Source organism: Priapulus caudatus, unplaced genomic scaffold (assembly GCF_000485595.1).
Source record: "Priapulus caudatus unplaced genomic scaffold, Priapulus_caudatus-5.0.1 Scaffold933, whole genome shotgun sequence".
Classification (NCBI taxonomy): domain Eukaryota; kingdom Metazoa; phylum Priapulida; class Priapulimorpha; order Priapulimorphida; family Priapulidae; genus Priapulus; species Priapulus caudatus.
In genome coordinates this window covers 70572-94666 of record NW_014577994.1, presented here as the reverse complement: position 1 = coordinate 94666, position 24095 = coordinate 70572, and the positions used below count along the sequence as shown (strand labels likewise).

At 45.6% G+C, this 24095-nt stretch overlaps 2 protein-coding genes across 3 annotated transcripts in view; one reads left to right on the top strand and one right to left on the bottom strand.

Annotated features, from left to right (window-relative positions):
- LOC106814507 (tubulin alpha-1 chain-like) overlaps nucleotides 1-4471 on the top strand; it is a 20999-nt gene extending 16528 nt beyond the window's left edge. Inside the window, exons 3-5 of the mRNA XM_014818817.1 lie at nucleotides 2411-2559; nucleotides 2927-3079; nucleotides 3352-4471. Of these exons, the coding sequence (XP_014674303.1) occupies nucleotides 2411-2559; nucleotides 2927-3079; nucleotides 3352-4176 (1127 nt within the window). The 3' untranslated portion in view covers nucleotides 4177-4471. The remainder of the gene's footprint in view (nucleotides 1-2410; nucleotides 2560-2926; nucleotides 3080-3351) is intronic.
- An 11136-nt stretch (nucleotides 4472-15607) lies between these two features.
- Nucleotides 15608-20724, bottom strand: LOC106814508 (N-glycosylase/DNA lyase-like). 2 transcript variants are annotated; one of them, XM_014818818.1, is made up of 5 exons: nucleotides 20486-20724; nucleotides 18675-19491; nucleotides 18103-18247; nucleotides 17798-17847; nucleotides 15608-17313 (listed from the first exon to the last, which is right to left on the bottom strand). In XM_014818818.1, exons 1-5 carry the CDS (start codon nucleotides 20569-20571, stop codon nucleotides 17221-17223), a joined length of 1191 nt encoding a protein of 396 aa, XP_014674304.1. In that variant the 5' UTR covers nucleotides 20572-20724; the 3' UTR covers nucleotides 15608-17220. The 2 variants fall into 2 exon arrangements, with proteins under 2 accessions (XP_014674304.1, XP_014674306.1); XM_014818820.1 differs by having other exon boundaries at nucleotides 18903-19491.
- Nucleotides 20725-24095: the final 3371 nt, after the last annotated feature.

Below are 24095 nucleotides of genomic sequence, written 5' to 3'. Positions count from 1 at the left end.
AATCGGAAGAAAAAGAGAACAAATAAAGAATATAGCCAAATTCCATCAAATTGTTTTCTGTATTTTTTTGCGCAAAATTTCGAAGGGCACTTTGAAATCTAGAACCCCTGCCTATCATTGGTGGACGTAAATTTAGCCCCGCCTACCTGCCCCGCCTCCGGATTCTGCTAGTATAAGTATCGGTGATCCGCTCGCGTAAAAATTACTCGTCTGAACAAGAGCTCGTAACGCAACTCTTCGTCAAGACTCTTGCCGCTGAATTTTCCCGAAAGGAGTGTCAGAGCCTAAACCTCTCAAAAATTCAAAATGGTAAGTGGACATCTGTATTATTCGTGTACAGCCTAGCAAACGAGTTACTCGATATTTGCTAATGTGGTCGCGAGAAGCCGGTTACGCATCGGTTATCCGCTCAATCTCAACTTCCTCTCCTGCTGCCACGTAGAGCTATGACTCATGTTTTCGCCGCGCCCATTCTCCCACTTACTCACTGGGGAGGGAACATTTTTCATCTCGGTTATTCTGTTATACAGTAGCTAATACAATGTTGCAATTGCGCAATATTTTTTCGTTGGTTGTAGTTGAAAAAACACCATTGAGGTATAAAAATACATCTGCAAATATGGTCGGACAGTAAAAGCCGGTATGGAAGCGTTTGTCTGACGCCGTTTTAACGCATTTTCGGCGGGAGTGTAAAGTTCATATCAACGGTTATTGGTTAAGATTAGATTACGGTTAACGTTGCGGTTAGGGTTATAAGCTAAGGGTAGGAATTGTGGTTTGGGCTAGCGATAGGGATTAATGTAATATTTTCCATTCTGTTTTTCCGCTGTAAACGCGTGTTGCGGCGGTCATGTTCTTGCCTCAGTTTTCAAATATTTTTCTTGCAAACAGTGATATATATATATATATTTCACCTGCTTTCCGAATACTTACGTGATGTTCATATATGCTACTCTACACGTGAACAATTCACTCATGAGTATGAATGATTCTGGACGCGCTTAATGAAGCTCCAAGAATCATTCTTTGTGCGGTGCAATAATTAAGATATATATAATTACAGCCTTGTCTAACACAGGTCTCTGCTGCTATACTATTGTCTACTGCTAAAATACGATACTCTTGTTATTATCGTCGTCGTCGTCATCGTATATCTTCATCTATGACTAACACATCTTAACACATCTAACCTTAACTCCTAACTCCCAACCGCTAACCCTGAATCTCAATACCGTGACGTACGCCTATGTACTGATGTTCTAATGTATGCTCGGGCGTGAACAGAATTACGCATAAAAGAAGCAGAAATGACAGTCCCACTAACCTTGAAACAAAGTACAGTACACGCCTTGTAGGTAGAAGCGTTGGAATGTAGACAGAAAAGGAGCGAGGAGTGCGAGCGAGGGTGAAGGGTGAGGGGTGGGTAAATGTGAGAGCGAGAGAGAAAGAGAAAGGAGACCGCGAGAAAGTGAGAGAGAGATGTGGCCAGAACGAGCGCAAGAGAGAAGGGGGGGGCGAGAGAGGGGGAGGTAGAACTCACCTACTACCGTGGGTTCCAGGTCAACGAACACGGCCCTAGGAACGTGTTTTCCCGCGCCCGTCTCGGCGAAAAACGTGTTGAAGGAGTCGTCCGCTACACCGGGGTTCGGATCTGACGGCATCTGTCCATCGGGCTGAATGCCATGCTCCAGACAGTACAGCTCCCAGCAGGCATTGCCGATCTGTACACCCGCCTGACCGACGTGGATGGAGATACACTCACGCTGAAAGAAAGCAAGCAAGCAACGGCTCAGGTTCACGTCCTCACAATATTACATCTAAATACGTGATTGTCCAGCGGCTGTGTCACACCGTTCCTATAACACCACATGACGAGGTGTACAGTGAGGCAATGTATGGAATGCAATGCGTGCGCATGTAGCAAGTCCTCAATATCTGCTGTAGTGACCGATACAGTACAGCCCAACGCTTTCGATTCGCATTTGTACCGAAGCTATGCTGATCGTACCGGTAGTATAGGTAGGGCTGTGGCTAAGGGTAGGGTGGTGGTAAGGGTACGGCTGTGCTTAATAGGAGCGCCATGTTTCGGAAAGACTTAGGAATGAGGCTATATATATGTTTTGTTGCAGGATATAGGCCTTACGGGTCATGAATATAGGGCTATGTTTGGGGATATAGTGGCGGATAGGGCTATGCGGTAAGGAGTAGATCTATGTTTTGAGGTAGATTCAGGTTTAGGTGTATGATTATTGATTAGTGGCATGGATATAGACAGGGTTCGGAATTAGGGCCATAGTCTGGCGGGGGGGGGGGGGTTAGATATTATACATACCTGTTACGATGTCCATAATCTACTCGGGTCGAATAGTGCAGACCTTTAACGTCGGGTCGTTTCTCCCTCTTCTTGCAGACGAGGTGCGAAGAGGAATCTACAAGCAGTTGTTCCATCCCGAGCAGCTGATCACGGGCAAAGAGGATGCGGCTAACAACTACGCTCGCGGTCACTATACGATCGGCAAGGAGCTTATCGACCAGGTTCTCGACAGAATTCGCAAACTGGTGAGTGTAGCGGTTTTGTCTCACGTGCGGATACATATATAGTCGGTAAGTACCGTACTTAGCAAGCGCGTGTGTGAGGAAGCTTTGACTTACGTCAACGCAGCCAGACGTGCCGCCAGCGCCAGGCGTGCGCGCACGATTTTGTTCTGCTGCGAAACGCGTGCAGTAAATAAATAAATAGAATGAATGGGAAAACAAACCGACACATAGACAGATTGGTTAATCGGCCAATATAACAGCAGATTAATAAATAAATGAATGCATACGTAATGTTGCGTTGCCTGCGTGATAATATGGGTCATATAATGATTAATTAATATAAATAGGGTTCATCTCATAAGTGCTACATTGGTTGCGTTGCTTGCAGGCTGACCAGTGCACAGGGCTTCAGGGATTCCTCGTGTTCCACAGCTTCGGAGGAGGAACCGGATCTGGTTTCGCCTCCTTGCTGATGGAACGTCTCTCGGTCGACTACGGAAAGAAGTCCAAGCTGGAATTTGCGATCTACCCAGCACCTCAGGTATGCAGTGGAATCACTAGTGCGCACTTTTAACTGCGATATACATAAACGTTTATTCATTTAATAATTAGATGACCATTGGAGTTCGACGACGACTAGCATAATTATTTCCGTCCGTGCGTTCGTGCGCGTTCGGGGGTGTGCGAGTGCGTGCGTGCGTGGGCATTCGGGAGCGCGGAGTGCGTGCGGGCGCGGGGACGCATGTTCGTAATTCACAGCATCATGACGAGGAATACATCTGAGCGGAGCAATTGCTTGCTGTCTGTTGGCAGGTGTCCACGGCTGTCGTCGAGCCGTACAACTCTATCCTGACGACGCACACGACGCTCGAGCACTCCGACTGCGCCTTCATGGTCGACAACGAAGCCATCTACGACATCTGCCGCCGCAACCTGGACATCTCGCGTCCGAGCTACACCAACCTGAACCGCCTCATTGGCCAGATCGTCTCCTCGATCACCGCCTCCCTCCGCTTCGACGGAGCCCTCAACGTGGACCTGACCGAGTTCCAGACGAATCTGGTGCCGTACCCTCGCATCCACTTCCCGCTGGTCACCTACTCGCCGATAATCTCCGCCGAGAAGGCCTACCACGAGCAGCTGACCGTCTCCGAGATCACGAACGCCTGCTTCGAGCCGAACAACCAGATGGTAAAGTGCGACCCGCGCCATGGCAAGTACATGGCCTGCTGTCTGCTCTTCCGCGGGGATGTTGTCCCCAAGGATGTCAACGCCGCCATCGCGACGATCAAGACGAAACGCTCTATCCAGTTCGTCGACTGGTGTCCGACTGGATTCAAGGTCGGAATCAACTACCAGCCGCCGACGGTCGTCCCCAGCGGAGACCTGGCCAAGGTTCAGCGCGCCGTCTGCATGTTGAGCAACACTACGGCCATCGCTGAAGCCTGGGCTCGTCTCGACCACAAGTTCGACCTGATGTACGCCAAGCGCGCCTTCGTGCACTGGTACGTCGGCGAGGGCATGGAGGAGGGCGAGTTCTCCGAGGCGAGAGAGGATCTGGCGGCGCTGGAGAAGGACTACGAGGAGGTGGGCACCGACGTTGCGGACGAGGACGAAGAGGAGGGTGAAGAGTATTAGAGGCCGCCATTTTGATCCGACGCTGTCCCGAAAGATGGTGCCAGCTCTATAGGAATCTCGAAAAATCTCCCGGGAGTCACGCGAGAAAATCTTCTCTATAAGATTTCGTATTTAACGAGGTATCTGTCGTTTCTGCTTGTTCAGTAAAAGCACTCTTAACACTAACAGTGCACATCTTGGATTTTTTCGTTAGAATTTTCTGCGATATTTAATTTGATGTCAATTGATTATGGCAGTGCCAAGTCATGTAACTAAATCAGAAACCTCTTGTCAATAAACTCTTCTGCAACTTTAATAGCGGCTTGGGCAGTTTTTTCGTGTAAACATGCTTTATGCACATGCATGAATAATTACTACATGAATAATTATAATGGATCAATAGTTACTAACGTAATTCTCAAACAAACGCACGCACGTAATTTGTTGGCAATTTTACTTACGGTTCGTATTGCTTATGCGTTTAATTATGGATGTGGAACACAAGTCCCCAACGAGTATATCACAAATTCATGTATACCAAAAAACATTAACCGCTTACACAAGTTTAACAACAGAACCAGCAGCAGTGAAGCTAACCTGAAACCCGGCAAAGTTTCTGGATGAGATAGAATCGATTTAAAAATGCTAACCTAGGCAAATTCGTCCGTACGTAAAATTAATGAGAGAAAAAAATTAGAATGGATATTCACCGATGAGCGATGAAGTAGAGAGCAGATCGTGGAATTATGTACTCTCATACACCCCCGTAAGTTCCCCGATTAAAAATATGCGATATTACATGCTTTATATCAGGAGTTAATAATGACAAATTTGTCAATTGACAATCGACAATTGACAATTGACAATAATGACAAAATTTGTCATTATTAACTCCTGTTTATATACGAGTGTATGGGCGTACGTGCGTGTATGTGCGCGTGCGCGCCTGCGTGCATGAGTGCATGTGGGTGTAGGTGTAGGTGGCTATATAGATAAGTGGGTACGATTAGCGTCACGTGTAAAGGATGTTCCGGATGTTTCCACGATGGTATGTCATCCGCGGCGTACACGCCCCTGAGCGATGGATGATGACGCATGGCGATTCTCAGCGCTCTTGGGGCAAGTCAATTTACATCCATCTCAGTGGCGTTGCAGCTCCGTGACCGCACGCTGGTGCCTGTAAGAGAGTGAGTGCTCTTCACTTTCCCTGATGAGAAACCCTGCTATGACATAGAGGCATCCGCCAGATGTTTCATCACCGCCGCTCTTGATTCATCTGGGTCGATTTTAATGAGCGTAAATACCCACCTGTGTGTGTGTGTGTGTGTGTGTGTGTGTGTGTGTGTGTGTGTGTGTGTGTGTGTGTGTGTGTGTGCGTGCGTGCCTGCGTGCGTGCGTATACGTGCGTCCGTAGGTGCATGTAGGGTGCATATTCCAGGCTTAAGTGCACAGGAAGAAGAGGAATAGAGAGAAGAAGGGGAAGAATAGAGGGAATAGGGATAGGGAATAGGGAAAAGAAGATAGGAGTAGAATACAGAGAAAGGCAAATAAGGGATAGAGAGAAAGCGGGACAAAAAGGTATGAGAGTGAACGAGAGAGGGAGAGAGATCGCACGCGAGACAGAGAGAGAGAGAGCGCGCGAGAGAGAGAGAGAAAGAAAAAAGAGAGACTGATGGCTATACGTAATTATCCGATGGCTGTCTATTACAAAATCAATTCCACCGCGTTCTTTAGGGCCTACAGAGGCCGAGATTCCTTAGAGCTGCCTGGGACCTGTACCGTAATATAAATAATGAGGCCTATGTGTATCGCAAGCTCTTGGTATCAGATTCAAGTTAATTGTGAACCTACGGGGGAGTTAGACGTGGCGTGACGTGACATCACCGGCGCTTCTTAACCGGGCCGTTGTTTAAAAACAGTTAATCTGAAATCCTAGCCTTAGTACTAGTAATAACGTACCTACTAGCAGCATCAGCAGTAACATCAGCAGCAGTAACAGCAGCAGCAGCAGCACCAGTAGTGCCGACAGAAGTAAGTTACTAGCAGTATATAGTTACTTAGTTTTTGTCGTTACTTTTTAATTGTGACTACTCTTGACTCTTGTATCATTTTTGTTGACGATTAACGGTACGATCGTACTATGTTTTCTATTAGTAAAAGCAGAAGTCGCGTGCACTTACATAACCTGGTTATAGTGACACGTCGGCGATGTTAAATCAGCTACTTCCGCAACCGCCTGCTCAAAACAATAGACAGAAGCGCTTCTCATGCAGAGATGAGTGCTAGATGTTGATGATTCAGATACCAGAAGAAGGAAACCAGAAAGGCCAGCTTATGTGACGTCACCAGCAGCGCAGACGAAAGTGGAACGACCACCGTGCGATGAAACAATGGAGGTTTATATGCGAAATTACTAAATCTAGTCAGCGGCAGCGGTTTAATAAACGAACGTTAGCACCGGGAGGGAGGGAGGCGTATGTACATCAGAGGCGTAAGCCCCGTGCGCACACGTGAGTAATTTTACTCAAGTAAATGACGCACGAGGTCAAAATACTCCGCCGTATATTTTCAGCGTTCGACCCGCCACACGTGAGTAAAATTACTCAGAATATTGCAGATCCACGTGACTGTGCGCAACCAATAACTGGAGCGCACAAATGAGTTTATGCATATGCCGCTAGTGCGGTACTAGCTTTTGAGTAAATTACCTCAGCGCGCGCACACGTTGAGTAAGAATGACGCATGAGCTCAAAAATTATCAAACACGGGTTTGATATTGAGTAAAATGACGCATGCGTCAAATTACTCAAGCGAAAACCGCGCACTCGTGATGAGCAAGATCGTATAGTGCCCCAAGGCAGCAAGATAAACCACTATGGCGAAATCACGTGCAATGACGTGTAGTTACGCAATGGAGCGCCACGTCCGCCATTTTAGCGGGAAGCAAAACCCGCCTCCGTGTTCTGTTTGATACATAGAAAATAATATGCGATAACCATGGTTAATACTATATATATTATTCTAAATATAATGTAATAGATAACTATTTTTTATGCAATTAGCTGTATTCAAATCTCTCATTCAGGTGTACAACAAATTAGCAATGATTCATATCGGATGTTACATGTACTGTAGTATTGTACACAGTGCAGTTGCCGTTGTAAAGTGTCGACAGTGGTACAGTGACGGGCTCTTCATTGGACCGTCTCAAAACAAATAATGCGAAATAAACACCTAATGTATCTATTAATCAAATTATTAAATGCTTCTGTCTACTCTATTTCGCATTAGTTTCGATAACTTTTGCTGTAAAATTGCCGTTTAAATGCTCATCTGCACACAAAGTAGTGAAGTGCACGGCACGTACGCCCCACCTGTGCACAAACAACACAGCCACTGGTACTAACATTGGTAACAACGAAAGATTGCACAGACTCTTTCACGATGTCATTTCGACAAAAAGAAGTTTTCTCACCTTTCCGTATTCGTTGGAATCTGAAGAAGACAGGTCGGGCTTACACTAACGATTGGAGCAATTTACACGTCAGAACAGTAAGCTGACTGACAGCACACAGCCGACAGGTCGCCAGAGCAGCTACAGCAGCATACGGGAACTGTCGTGTGAACTGCTTCCTAAAACCATGCGGTTGTGCGACCATGACCTACTCGCTATGTATTGGGAGAGTGGTTTATCTTGTGCTTTGGCACTATACGATTTTGTCGTGAGTAAAATGAGATGAGTCTACAATAACAATCAATATTCGAGACGTAAGAAGTCATTACGTTTCACCGCAGCATGGCCACTGTTAAAATCTAATGAATCACCACATTATCCACGGACAATTACCACCAGGACATACCCCACCAGACAATTACCTCCTGGACAATTACCCACCAGGGCCAATACCCACCAGGACAATTACCCACCAGAGATCAATACCTACCAGGCAACAATTACCCACGCAGGACAATTACCAGCCTAACTTCCAATAAGGAAAATTCCCCCTTCCGTAATAATTTTGTCCGCCTGCCAAATCATAATAGTAGGTCTAGACATCCGTCAAATTACTCACACGAAAATCGAACCGCACTGCTGTGAGTAAAAGACCATGAGTCTGACAATATAACAAATCAATATTCGAACGTATGAAGTCATTACGTTTCACCCACTGGCATCGTTAAAATCTAAATAAATCACACCACATTATCCAGGAACAATTACCCACCAGGGACAATCAGGGCGGATCCAAGATTTTCAAAAAGAGGGGCACAAATGAGAGCAATATGTAGTCAATTGGCTGGCCGGCGGATGAACCCCGGCCGAGGATGAGCGGATGCGCCACCGAGCCAGTCGAAAGCGAATAAGGGGGCAGGGGCGTTGTTACAGGATTTCGCGACGGGGGGGGGGTCTAACAGTCCCCCTACTTGCGCAGCAACGCGAAGGGGGTTCGGGGCGCCATCCCCGAAACATTTTTGAAATTAACCCCCTCAGATGCCGTTTTCTGGCGAGGCAGGGGTCCGGACCCCCTGGACCCCCCCCTGTACACGCCCTGGGGGACTTTTGCACTTTTTAGCTTAAATGGTGCAATCTGGATGCATACTGTAGAGGGTATTTACTTCATATGCCAGCAAGCATTTATTGTAGTTAAATTTGATCAGTGGCGTGACAGGCCTTTCGTATGGGCGGGGGGGACAAAGACCGGACAAATGTACCGAGAAATTTAAATTACACTGAAATGTTTTAAACCTGTATATATTTCTGACATGATCACTGTACGGTATACAGAAGCACATTACATATCAAATAACTATTGCAAGCTAGAGAAAAAAAGTATGCAATTCAACATACATCTTGTTGATTAATCGAATATATGCAAAACTTGAAAGAATGTTTGTGATTAGTATGAGTATGTTCATTCAGAAGCAAAATAAAATAGCTACTTTCTTCCCTAATGAAACAATCCGCTTACATACCATGATGCACTATAACAGTTGCAGCAGAATATATCTCTAACAATTGTAAAATCAAATTCTATGTAATGACTCTGAGATTGTTTTCTGTGGCCTGGAAATTCAGAGAGAATGACTGCAAATTTGAATAGTTATGCTTAACATGAAATGGAGTCATCGATGTCACAGATTTCTGACTGAATCCTCATCTTGTAAACCATGATTACAACATTGAAATTATGAGAAAATATAATTTTAGTAAGTTTTGTAAATTTTTTTCTATATAATAGCGCGTTCACACAAGAAAACCGCGATCTAATCGCGATTGAAATTACACGCGGATATTGGCTGCGTTGTTCACACAGCTGACAATAATCGCGTATCGCGAGCGGGTCAATTACTATTAATAGAACTGCGCAATGCTCACTGCTCGGAATGATGTCACTGCGCAATGCCTCATGCTCACTCGCTTGAATGAATGCGATAGAATACACGGAGATTATTGCGGCGGCGTTCACCACGCCAAAAAATCCGCGTAATTTCCAAAGCGAGAGCGTTGCACACACGCGCAAATAATCGCGCGCTAATTCTCAAAATAATCGCAGTCCAAAAGCTGCAGATTTGAGCCGCGTGTGCTGATCGCATTTTATGGGATTATATGGTTCACATCTTCGTAAATAATCTCGGTAGTTTCGATCGCGATGCAAAACCGCGATTTGGCATCCGCCTTTGCGCGCAGATTGTGAAACCGCCGCCGTAAGTAATAAAAAAAATTTTTTTTTGTATGGTTCAAAAGGCGGGCACGGCCGGATGTGCCCCCATCTAAATCGCGCCTGAGGACAAAGTTACCCCGGACAATAAACACCAGGACAATACCCCACCACGGACATATCCTACCGCACCACAATACCTACCAGAAGACAATTACCCAGCCAGGACAATCTACCCACCCATAACCTTCAAATAAATGGGAAAAATTCCCCCTTCCGTAAATTTTGTCCGCTGCAATACATAATGTATGTCTAGAACAAGAGGAGAAATTGCCTACCCCATGTGTTCAGAGAATTATAGCGGCGGATATTGGACGGGGGGGCGGGAGTGCCCCTACCCCTCCTATAATGACGGAAATGTTGTCTATCCAAATGATCTTGCTCTTGCGCATGTACGTTATGTTATGTAAACTGTTTGTGCGTTTGTGCCGTATATGTGGCTGGCTGTGTGCCGTGACCGTGCGTGTGCTGCGGTGCGTGCTGCGTGTGTGTGTACGTGAGTGGATATACTGATTACAAGAAATTTATAAAGTGTTAATACTTGTGTTGAATGGGGGGTGGGCATGCCCACGAAATCTTTTTTATTTTGATGCAAAGATGGTGCATTTGACGCATTAATTTAAGGTCATCTATCTGCATTTTTCCTGCTTATCATTTAGTAGGATTATGATATTTATCAGCAATTTGACCACATGGCAAATACATCACTAGTTTATGCCAAAAATACGTACTTAATTGTCATTTTCACAGCGTGATATATAAAATTGCCTTTTAAAGGTCATGTAATCTGCCACTGTGGAGTACTGTATATTTGCATATGTGTACATCCCTTCTTCACTTAATGAATAGTTTATACAACAGACAGTAGAGCCAAAATGAAACATGTCATCTGAATGCTTGTGTACATGATAGAATTGTGAATAAAGTTTCAAATCATAACTGAATTGTCTAAATGAGGCTTTAATCATTGTTTTCATCATTGCATCTCTGAAGTATACAAGATTTTGTTTTTATGTGATAAGGTAGTGATAATGACACCTATGAAACACATAATTTTTCCATTATATCGCAATTATACATTAATGAGTGTATTCAATAAAATCGAATTTTAACAACCGCTCGAGAGGGAGCAGACTGCAATTTCAGGCAATCGATAAACGAACCTATGGTAGGATACCCGAGCGTGAGGATGCACAGATGGACTCAGCATGCGAAGCGATTAGGCGCGGGGGCGACGCTCGCGCGATGTATCGCCAGCACTGTCGCGTAGGCAAAGTATACTCAATGTACGCGAAGGTAATTAAGTGGGTGTCGCGTCGCTGCTGTTCTTGATTTACGCGAGTTTGCATTACGGCGAATTTGCAATGCGCGTATCACCAAAACTATAGCGCGTATCTGCACAAAGCTGTAGCTGTGCTAACAATAACGCGTATCACAAACATAATTTATGAAATAAACAAGAACAACACTACAAGATAACGCGACCGGCGACTGCGGGCGCGTGGCAGAGCACGTAAAATGAATGGATGTTATTCATTGTGATTAGCGACCCAGAAATGTATAGACAGTGTACGGTGCTTGGTTGGTTTGCGCTTCGCTCCCTGCTGTCTCTCTGTATGCGCGCAGTGAAGGCCTGTACTTTGCCGTATGAACTTCATATCGGGTATCGGAAAATGTCGAAATAAATCAAAATATCGGCAGTATCAGCGAATGTTGAAGTTGAAATTATGAAATCACGAAGTTTGATCCGTTAGATGAGATCATCATTACTGTCGGTGTGTGGATGGGGGGGGGCTAGGGTAATCGTCCGGGGATGGGGTAATTGTCCTGCGTGGGTAATTGTCCTGTGGGTAGTTGTCCGTGGGGTAGTTGTCCTAGTGGGTAATTGGTCCTGGTGCGGTAATTGCCCTGTAGTGGGTAATTGTCCAGTGGGTAGTTGTCCGGATACGGCCGGGATTAATCAATAGAAGCGAATTGAAATAGGACGCTGCGTACAAAACATTAATACTTGACACGTAAAAGGTAATCATATCGTGGTGGCCTTAGCTGCCTGCTTGCCTGCCTGCTTGCCTGCCTGCCTGTCCGTCCGTCCGTTCACCCGTCCATCCCCCTACCCAATCTATCTCACCCCTCTTGCTCTCTCTTCCCCCTCTCTCTCCTGCTCCTTCCCCTGTCACAGGTTTTTATGACATTATGATCAAATTCGCCGTTCAATCAATCCAGCAATGAATTCTGAATTTAACTCTAACTACCTGCCGGCCCCTCTACCTGTCTGTTTGTCGCATTACCCCTCTTTCTTTTCTTTTTACGGATTTCATTCCAGTGCAAATGATACGAGTAGTATACGTTCGAAAATATGGGGCACGCGAGACGAACACCCGCACGCACGCACGCACTATATATATTATAATTCATGATGACCTATATAACTCAAACCAAGCCCGCCCAAGCTGTGTAACATGGATGCATGTATGTATGTATGTATGTATGCACAATTAATCCGATTCAGTGAGGTACGTATAGCAGCTCCACGATAGAGTGCCACAGCCGGCGGATAGAGTGGCAGGTACACACCTACACGGGCGAACGGCCGTGACCTGTGAATAAATCATTAAATCAGGAAACTAATTCGTCACGGGAGCATGACTCACGTTGGGGACGAGCTAGCCGAGTATGGTGGCTTCAATCCATAATCCTGCGAGGCAGCAGGGCGAATATCACTCTACAGTAAGCGCAGCCCAACACACACTCACACGACACGATAAACAACACGTTAGCCGATAAGCTGTATTTATTAATGTATAAAATATAATCCTAGTCATCTATGAAAAATCATTCTCTATACATTTCGTACAAAAATAAATCCGTGCAATATTCAATACTTTTCTAAATTAGAACGAGTTCGAAAACTTACTAATTTCTCTTATAAGATACAAACAGACATCGATTCGTTCAGTTACATAACCATTCGTACAGCCATCTACACATTTATTTATTTCTACGGTCATTCGTTCGCCCCCTCCCCTTTCGGTCAGTTCAACGACTGTTCACGTTTTTTCTCCAATTTCATTCATTCCCTTAGTCAATCTCTCATTCATTATTTTCCCCTGCCGTTCGCTGCCACGCCCTCGCTGATTCATCAGCAGCTGTTCGTTTCCTTATCGCTCCGATGAGGTCCGCATTCTCCCACCCACATCCTCCACTACTCAACAACCCCTCCACAACATCCCTCGCTTCACACGCTCTCAACAGCATCCCTCGCTCCGCATCCTCTTCACAGCATCCCTCGCTCCGCATCCTCTTCACAGCATCCCTCCCTCAGCATCTACCTCACATCAGAATCCTCCGCTACTCAGCATCCTCTCCTCCTCAACATTCTGCGTTCTGCAGCCTCCGGCCTCTCGGCAACGATCGCCCGGATTTCGCGCGGCCCGTCTCGGCGTCTGCTGCGCTCCCGCAGCCGAGTCTCTCGCGGCGACAGCAGCAGCGGCGGCGGCGGGGCGTGCTGGAGGATCGATAGACGGGCGTCATACAGCAGAGTTGACGGAAACTTGCTTTCTCTGTACACAGCAGTCCGGTCACGCAGGCCGACGACAAATAGCATAGACACACAAGATGCGAAGACCAAGCACGCATAGTACAAACACACGTGTACGCACACACACACGCGCGCGCACGCACGCACGCACGCACGCACGCACGCACATATAAATGTTGCAAACGGAAGTCGAGTACCCATATGGAAAATGACCAGAGCATTACAGCAGGGCTGAGCACCATAACCGAAGCATGCCAGTAACACACGTGCAAACAGGCCGAGGACTGTAAATGTCTAGCCAGACACGTTTACTGTCCCCACTGGGCAGTGGCGTAGCCAGGATTTTTTAACAAGGTGGGGGGGGGCAAAAACAGCGAACTGCCCAAAATAGTGGATGACTTAATATTTTACTGGTTCCTCCGCCTCCCTCTCCACACCCTACGCTCCCCCACCTCTCAGCTCTGCAATCTTTGTTTTGGGCGCCATGTATAAAGCAGACTGAGAGCAGCTTACCGGTGTTACTCGTCACTTCCTGCTGCAGGCGCGCCACACATACCCTGGTTGAAGGCGCACAGAACTACGGGCACGACGGTGCATGGCAGCGGCGCCTACGTTCAGGATGTAAGTTTGGCGGGAGCAGGAGCAGAAGCACAATAAAATAGCTGTACGTTGGTTCCTTGACATGTTTTAGTCCCCTTCCTCGCCCAGACACGCACGCATGCACACAGCGCACACACGCTACTTTCAGTGGCGTTAAAACATTTGAGATGTTCTTTTAAGTAGTTTTCACGTTTTCTGTTGTGCTACAATGTAACGTGTGAATAACTTTATAAACCTCCAGAACATATGAAATCACGCAGCCGACTGTTTTCTAAAACACGGAGAATTTTTTACAGAGAACGGATAAATCTTCTCGACCACTCCCCACCCCCCTCCGCCGAGTAGATGAAATTCTATACGCGGCTCGTTGTTTTCTCGCGGCGCCTTTCGCACCGTCCACAGCTCGGTAGTACACCATGTGTAAATATGTATGCACACAACGCGTACATCCTTGAGCGAAAACGCGGGAAGGGTGCGCGCTAGAGCGGGTGTGTGAAATTTGGCGGGAAAATTGCAGCGCGGGTCACAAAGGCGTTTGCTACTGTCCGCGCGCCTCGGGGCACGCAGTTACGTAGAAAGTCTGCTACTGCGAATTCTCAGCCCGGTCGGGGTTATCACTTACTCATTCATTCCTTTATTTATTTATTTATTTATTCATTCATACATTCACTCACCCACCACTCATTCACGTCCCCACTCATTCATTCATTTACCCCCACGCACTCTCACTCACTCGCTCACTCACTCACTCACTCACTCACTCACTCCTTCACTCACTCACTCACTCGCCCACCCACCCACTCACTCACTCTCGCTCGCTCGACCACCCACCCACCCGCTCACCCACTCACTCACTCACTCGTCTACGCTAATGGATTACAAAAACGCCGTCGAACGAAATTTCGCACGATTTCAAAGGTTCTGAATGACATAAATCCCTGACGGCGTCTGCTTGGAGCGACGAACGGCGGATGACGCACCCAATAGCGAGATCTCGTCACGCACTGCAAGTACAGCAGTCGTATGTGTTACATACCACGTAGCGTATACACACTCAGTACACACTGCTACTATGTAGGCTTACTGTAGCAGTGCGAAACCCGCGTGTATGCTAAATATGCTATTACGCGCAATATCTACATACAAGATAATAACACACACGCACACACGACATGTACCAACACCCGCACGGACGCACACACACTCGCACGCACGCACCACACACCAGCACACCACACACACAACACCACACACACACACACACACACACACATTCACGCACACACACGCGCACGCACGCGAACACACTAACGCAAGCACACAGGCACGCACACACGCGCGGCGCAGGCATATATCACTGTGGCAGATGGGGTCGTTGTCATATCAGGTACCACAGATATGAACCCGAGGTAGTTTTAGGTTGTTTAGTATTATGTTTATATTTTTATATGAGGTATGTTTAGGGTTAGGGTTAGGATTAGGGTTAGGGTTAGGGTTAGGGTTAGGGTTAGGGTTAGTGTTAGGGCTAGGGCTAGGGCTAGGGCTAGGGTTAGGGTTAGGGTACACTTCTGCAGTACAAGTCTGGTACACTTTGTGTATACATATATGTACCTCGGGTACATATCTGTAGTACCTGATACGACAACGACCCCTTCAGCATCACTGTGTGCAGGCAAGAGAAATCGCTGTATGTGCTGGCACCCAAGCTGCTTCATTACACGGGGTAAACACCCTATAATAACGGCCATTACCTCACTCAATCACCTGCATCAGTCTAATGCCGGACAAAATCGTGCCCGTATACCCTACGTATACCAGCGCGCCGAGTCGTACCATGCTCTTCAGGTATATAATAACACAAGTTATACGCACTAATAACCTATAATGGACGTTGACACAACATTGTCGCGAACACTTGCACAAATCAATGTCTCTCTCGGACCGAACACGTTAACGAATGCATTTGAAAAGAGGCGAAGTAAAATCCCTGCCGGTTGCATGTATCGACCGGTCCATTTTTATCCTCTGCGGCGAGAAAAACCGTTTCCCTACATTTTATTATCTTCTTCGTAGCAGAGCGGCTGTTGCTACTGTATATGGCTTTACATCTAGGCGGGGGGGTTCTCCATGTATGGAAACATCCTTAGGATTCAAACGGAAATGGACTGAGAGCTTTTTTGGAATCATTGCAGATTATATGCCCTAGTAGAACACAGTCACAAGGCCACGTATTTTATTGATAAGGCACTCCATTTATAGCTTCATTTCTGTAACCGGCAGAGTATGATAACACTCTGTAAGGACTATTCTGCCTATAGAGTCGTGCACTACTCCCAGAGGAACCACGGCTATATGACAAGGCTACACATATAGGTTCATGGCCATAGTATTTAGTGCTATGTGCGGTCATCGGACAGAAAGGAAAATGCTCTGGCAACAGACTAAATGTGGGGAACTTCTGACAATTTGAATTATATTAAACCAGCGAAGAATCCTCGTGAATGTCGGGAATGATCAATAACCCAGTATAGTATAGTACGTCTGCTCAGCTGCTAAATCTGCCTGATGAAATGCGTGATCAGGAACGCATTAAATTAGGAATACATAATAACAGGGGTTAATAATGACAGACCCCTGATAACAAACACAATCACACATTAATAATATGTTCATGATATCTGACAAAATTGGAAATACTATGATTTGGATTTGATACTTGAATTGGACCTGAAAACAGGTGTCTCGCTTTCTTAAGTCCCACATAAAGCTGAAGAAATTTTGCAGGGCTGCTTGGGTAGAAATCATGTAGGTTCCCACGTGAGCATACAATCTATACATTGCACATGTATGTTCAGAGTTGGCACCCACACACGTGGTGCTGCACATGACTTGCACACAGAGAACGAAGCAGGCAGGGTGAAAATGAATACCTGACACCCAATACGTGCTGCTGTTACAGATCGACACAACACAAACACTTTAAAAATTCAACACACAGCTATAATAACCATGCGCTGAATGGCATTCCAACCTGTCTGTTCACCCGGCTGTACAGTTAAAAGTAGGCACCGATTAGACAAGGGTCGCACACACACACGCGGCTGCATCGCCGTGGTATGAATGACCTTGGATTCTACTAGCAACCACCCACCCACCCACCGGATGGGGTGTTCGACCCAGTAGCAACTTGTTCTGTGGCTGTCTGCATCAGTTGGCCTCTGTTATCGGAGGCCGGCCGCTAGGCTGCTGCTTTGGCTTACTAGCATCTTCAAATTTCTTTAGATCAGCACTGAACAAGACCTGAAAAAAAACAAGCTTCAGTGAGACTAGAAAAAGAAGCAGGTGTGTGTGCACGTGTTTACATACGCATGAGCATGCACTGCAGGGGAAGGTGAAATTTCATCAGCCCAACATCTATCCCCAGAAGACCAATACAAACAGGATTAAACGCCTAATTGTGATTTTAATGCAGAAAAGACAAAGATTACTCTCTCAGGGTTATTCACGAAAGTTTGTGAATAAGTGATGATTGCTATCAAATATAGCTAAAAGCTGGAGTCGCGTTATTCGTTCATAATACATACATCAACATATCCTATGCAAAAATCATATATCCATGTTAGCTTCCAAACCTCCTCGTGACTGCACTCACGAGGGTAGTTGTTAATGCCACCAATGACTTAAAGAGTTAGTTTAGGTTCACGTTAAAACATGGGAGTGTCTAAAATGTAATGTTAGAATTTGCTGCATAGGTGAGGTATGTAGAGACACAAAAGATACTCACGGAATGTGCCCATCCAGCATATGGGCCAAACAGATCTCTGAAAAATTCTCCTACAAGACAAAATTACTAGTGTTTCATTACATTACTACAATTTAATTACATATGATATATGTACAATAATTATTATCAAATACACTGACTAGCAATGTGTTATGTTAATTCTGGTGGTGCTAGACAAACGTTCATGGTTTTATTCAGATTGCTAAATAAAATCACAATAGAGGGCAGCACTATGTTGATATGATAAGCAATAACTGCAGTAGTATCTTCTTGCATTACACAAATGGCGTCTTTGAGATTCTTACCAATTTCTTTGTAAACCTTGTCATTCACCGACTTCACCTTCTTTAGATGGGGCATGTAGTCACGTGAAGCAATCTGCCAGACATGCGTGTCTACTGGAATGGCACCAGTCTTATCTAGTGACATGAGGCACACACAATCTGCCACCTGGAATCATATCACAACCTTAAAATCAAATCGTTTTCCTGAAAATTCCCAAACAAGTGTGTTTGCTCTACATGTAGCAGAGAGGGGTTTCCAACTTGCACAAGTTCTACTCTTATATCTATGGCATACATGTATTCCTCTACAGAGGTTACATGTTCTGGAGTTGGTCCGTATAAAGATAAAAAAGAAACAAATTAAGTAAAAATCTGTAGAAGATATATGCTTCACTACAAAATAATGATGGCTCATATATAACGGATGAATCAACAGCAATGATAACCATGTGGATAATAAAAGGCTAACTACGGATACCACAGAGATAACCTAAAATGTAAACGAATCATCACGACACGATTCGATTTCTCATCTCAACCTAAATCAAGCGTTTTCTCGGAACTTCGGCGATCGAGCGCGCGCTCGTTCTCACCTTGGCTCCGACGCCCGTCAGCTTTGTGAGCTCTGCATGTGCCCTCGCATACGGCACGCCCCGGAGGCCCCGCAGCCACGCCTCGCCACCGTTCGCCGCGATCCAACGTGCGCTCGCCGCGACGTACTTCGCGCGATACCCGAACCCGAGCGCGCGCAGCTCGCCCTCGACGCCGTCCGCCGCCAGGGCGGCGACGCCGGGGAAAGCGTGATAGGTGGCGCCACCTACCACAGGCAGCGGCTCGCCGTAGCGCGTGCACATGCGCTCGACCATGCCGGCGATGCGCGCGATGTTGTTGTTCGACGAGCAGATGAACGAGAACAGGTTCTCGACGGGGTCCTGCCGCAGCATGCGCACGCCGATGAAGCGCGGCGCCACCCGAGCGAAGTTTTCGTCGGCGTCGCTCCAGCGCTCGTACAACCGCTCGACGTCGATGTCCAGCTGGAAGTAGTCGCGCAGTATGTTCTCACTGCCATCGTCATCGCCTCGTCGTGCTGCGCCAACGCCGTCCTTTTGGTCGCCGCCGCCGCGTCCGGATGTGGCGCCGCCTCGAGGTTTCTTCTGCGGATTCTTGGCGGCAAAAGACGCGTTCTTCCGCTTGGTGGAACGCGGAACCCCCGCCAAGCGTCTGTTTTCGGTTTGCAAATGTGGAACCCCTGCCAAGTCTGCATTGTCGGCGTGTAAAAGCGGAATTTCTTCCCAGTCTCCGCAGTCGGTGCCGTGGACCTTGTAGAGAAGGTGGGAGTCCGTCTGGCTTAGTGTAAAGACCCTGTCTGCAAGCACGCTGGTCCATTCATTGGGTCTTGTCTCATGCCATCTGCAAGCAAGCCACTCGAATTTACACAACAGTTTATATCGGTATTTATTTTTACATGCGGATATAGCGGGGATTTAAACTATAGATCTTAACTTCAGAGATGTCGCTATCCATGCACAAATAAAATAGCATGTGCATGACTCAACTCAATAATAAATGTCCAAAAATAATCATGCATCAATTTTATTCCATTGATGGTATATTATTTCACACCTGCGATCTTTATTAAAGCTGGCTAATTTGGCAAAAAAACCATATGCTAGTATTTAAATTGCATTCACTATTTAATTTAGGTGTGTTTTTTCAACATACTCAAACTGTTAACTTTTAATATAATTATGGCAATAAAAACCCTTGGTTTAAAAATGTTAGGGTTTTCTTTTGTAGTTTTTATATCTATGTGTAAGAACGCTGAACATTCATTTCTTTAGCATACTCTGTTGTTCAGTGCAAATTATGCAATGTCATGTGAATGCACATTCCAAAATTCAAACTGTATGTAATCAAGCTCATAGGGTCTATGTGCCCCAGGGTACTGCCAGAACGTACCCTGGTAACTATTTGATATGGTTAGGGTTAGAGTTAGGGTTAGGGAGTAGGCGTAGGCGACTCCCTAGACTCGTTAGTGGAGTAGGCGAGGTACGGTCCGGCATATTAGATAGTACCAGGGTACGTTCCGGTATACCGGACCGTACCCAAGGTACGTTCTGGCAGTACCCTGGGGGACATAGACCCTATGAGCTTGATTACATACAGTTTGAATTTTTACCCTTTTTTCTGATTTTTTCTCCGATTATGCCCATTTTTTCCTTTTTTTAATGAAAAATAGACTCGGACTCGGGTGGTGTGGACTCGGACTCGGGTGGCGCGGACTCGGACTCTGGTGGGTGCGGACTCAGACTCAGACTCGGACTCGGGGGGTGCGGAGTCGACTACAACACTGAGTAATAATATACACTAATAAAGTCGTACCCAACTTATTTCTCACCATTACCTGAATGATTGTCCACATGCTAATGTTATCTCAATCCGCAGTTGTTTACGTGAACAGAGAATACGTTTCCACCCACTCAAGCTCATATTACTATTAATACAATAGTATAAGTATTGACAAAAAAAGTATAGTTAATTGATGTAATTATTAACATATGCACAATCCAAGAGCGTTATAATACTAATAGTAATAAACATAACACACAGGAAAAATAGGATAGGATTGCATATTCGCATGGGCGCTGCCATGTTGTGTACCAGATAAACTAATCGAAAGACATTATACTTGCTGAAAAAGAAAACGGCATCACGGCTAGAACTACTCAAAGAAATACCAGTTTTTTCAGAATTCTAATACATTATTAATAATCTCTTAGATCAGGTAGTAACTCAATAATTTATTCACAATTTCATAACTACAAAATATAATTTATGCATTAACATAATTTATGCGTTGGATACGTTCGTTGTTGTTGTAACAACAGTGATGGTAACAGACATGGCAAATGCGACGTTTTCAGCCATCGGCATATAAAATTTATTTTGTATATAGAGAATCATAATATGTCTTTCTTTTATCAATTTTTTCCATAAAGAAATTTCGCATTGTAAAGTACTACTACTAGTACTACTAGTACTAGCGTAGGCCTAATAAATAATGAATCCTTCTCCATTGGTCGTGACTTTTTCGTCGGCGAATCGACAAAATGCTATTAACGTTAATAATGCCATTGCCGAACACTGTGGCAAAATAAAAATAAAACACAGCAACGATAAATGGAGAGAGAAAAAATTAACTGAGCAAGCACAGCAGAATGGATGTTTACTATCTGCTGAAAAAAATTTTATACTTCGAAAGACAGAACAGGTGTTTATACTAATTCGTTTACATTCACGTAGGCTACGTACACTGCACAGCTTCGAATAACATCCGATGATTAACAATTTAGGCTACATATATCTTATAATTCTTTACATAATTATATAAGTATAAGTATAGCTATTGAAATGATAATTTAACTGTTTTAATCTTGCTGTGATGATTTCAGAGGTTTCTGAGTGACGTTAAATACCTTTGGCTATCAGGAGCAAATTTGCAACACATAGCAGAAATAAATATGTGTTGTAATCTTACAATATGTGTCCTGAGCTGCAATTACTTGACCCATTGTGATGGTCTACTGCAATGTCCAAACCTCATTAAGCTGGACCTGCACAGTAATCAGGTATCATATAATTATACCAAAAGGCTATAACTTATTATAGATATATAATTATAAATTATATAAACTATAAATTAATAGAAATATAATTAAAAATACAATAGAATGAGACAAAATCGGGGACACATCGATCAAAATGAGTAGCATTCAATTGCTAAAACGTTAAAATTAAGTTTAAGAGTAGAGTAAATAAGTCTGTGACACAATTAATACTCTAAACATTACAAATTACATATTACTGCTAGTGCTATGGTCGAATAACATGTAAGTAATTTAGTATTTGTGTGTGTGTGGGAACGGGAATATGAAACCATATTCTTCTGCAATACCAATTAAGCCCTGGTTTCACAAAAAAAGAATTGGTTCCAATATTCACACAATGAACGTTTTCTATCAGCAGATGGCGCTGCACGTTCATGTTAAGCAGCTAAAGCCAGAACACATGTATATGTTCTGATTGATTTCTATGTCCTTGTGTATCCATACATACATACATCCGTCCATCCATCCATCCATCCATCCATCCATCCATCCATCCATCCATCCATCATCATACCATTCATCGTGCATCCTATCCATGCACACATCATCGACATCCATTATCATGCCATCCATCATCATCGATCGCTCCATCGGATCCAGTCATTCCATCCCATCGATACAGTCGATCCATCCATCGATCCCATGCCAATCCATCGCTCATACCATCCATCCGATCATCCATCATGGCCGATCCATTCCATGCGCATGCGCATCATGCCAACCCTGCATTCCATCACCACGTACGGCACGCACGCACGCACAACAAACACAGCACACTCCACAACACACAACATGCGCGCACACAGCACGCACGACACACCGCGCGGCAATCGATTACAATACATATAATAGCATCCATATCATGCATATCAACTACTCCGTTCGTCGCGTTCGTCGCGCCTGTCGTCCGTCATCGCATCTGTCCCGTCCATAAATCGCCCGTCCATCGCATGCACATCCATCAGTAGCCGTCCGTCTATCATGCGATCATTCAGATCCACCGACACCACGTAAACCAAATTGGTGTAATTTGCGCTATTCGCAGGCGTCCGTGGTAGCATAATTGAAATAATCTTTTGCGTATTATAGTTACATGTATACCTTTTATGCGTCGTAATCTCCAAGAATGTCTTAATTACGGGCGAACTGCTCATAAGCCCGACAGCTATGAAGCGATGCACCGCGCGCGCGGCGCTCTCGTACATCATCTCCGCCACGATAACGGTGCTTGGGGGAAGCGCACAGTGGAGTCGGATGAGGTAGCTGCGATGACTCGTTGCTAAGCATTGACAACGCCGATCACGAAGGCACGCGCAGGACCTGATGGCAGACTGTCTACCTGTCGCTGCTGGTCGGCGGCTCAGCGCCTAACGACTGCCCCGTCGAGCGCTTAGATACGAAATACAGGCACCGCAGGTGCAGTGTCGGTATGAAGGCGATTGTCGTGGGCGTGTGAGGGCAGATCACTGAGTGAGCCACTGCGCTCGTGTGGTGTGAATGTTGTGAACGAAAGCTGGAATATTGAGGTAATGGTCGGTGATCAGTGTAGTGGTAGGTGGTAATGGTTGTGGTGGTAGTGGTAGTGGTAGTAGTAGTGTGGTGGTAGTGGTGGTAGTGGTGGTAGTGTGGTAGTGGTAGAGTGGTAGATGGTAGTGGTAGTGGTAGTGGTAGTGGTAGGTGGTATGGTGGTTAGTGGTAGTTGGTAAGTGGTAGTGTAGAAAAGGTGGTATAATGTTAGGTGTATGTGGTGGGGAGTGAGCCACATGTATGGGCAAGATATAATATTACCCGCAATCGTACTACTTCACTGTTCTTGCATGCAGATTTATTTCCAACAAGACTTAAATCGTATCGCTTTGACCGCTGCGAGTAAAAATAAACGACATACCTGGTTATAAAGGGGCACTTGCGGATGTGGTTTTCCGCAACGCAATCTTGACGCGCCTTCATTCTTGACTTCTTTACGCTTCTCGGAATTCCTTTTCGTCGTGTTCAATACGGCAAAGGTACTGATAACGCTCACACGGTTCCGCAGCACACACACACACAACAGCCACACACACACACACACACACACGATGGAGGCACACACACAACACGACGCAACCCACACACCACCAGGGACACACAGCACACACACACCCACAAAACACGCAGGCACACCCCGAACGCACACACAGGGACACAAGACACACATCACACCACGAACAGAACACACACGACACACACAACACACACCACAACACACACCACAGCGGACCAGCACAACAGACACACACCAATCACACGACACCACACACAGGCGCCACACACACCGAGCGCCCACAACGCACGCGGCAGCGACGC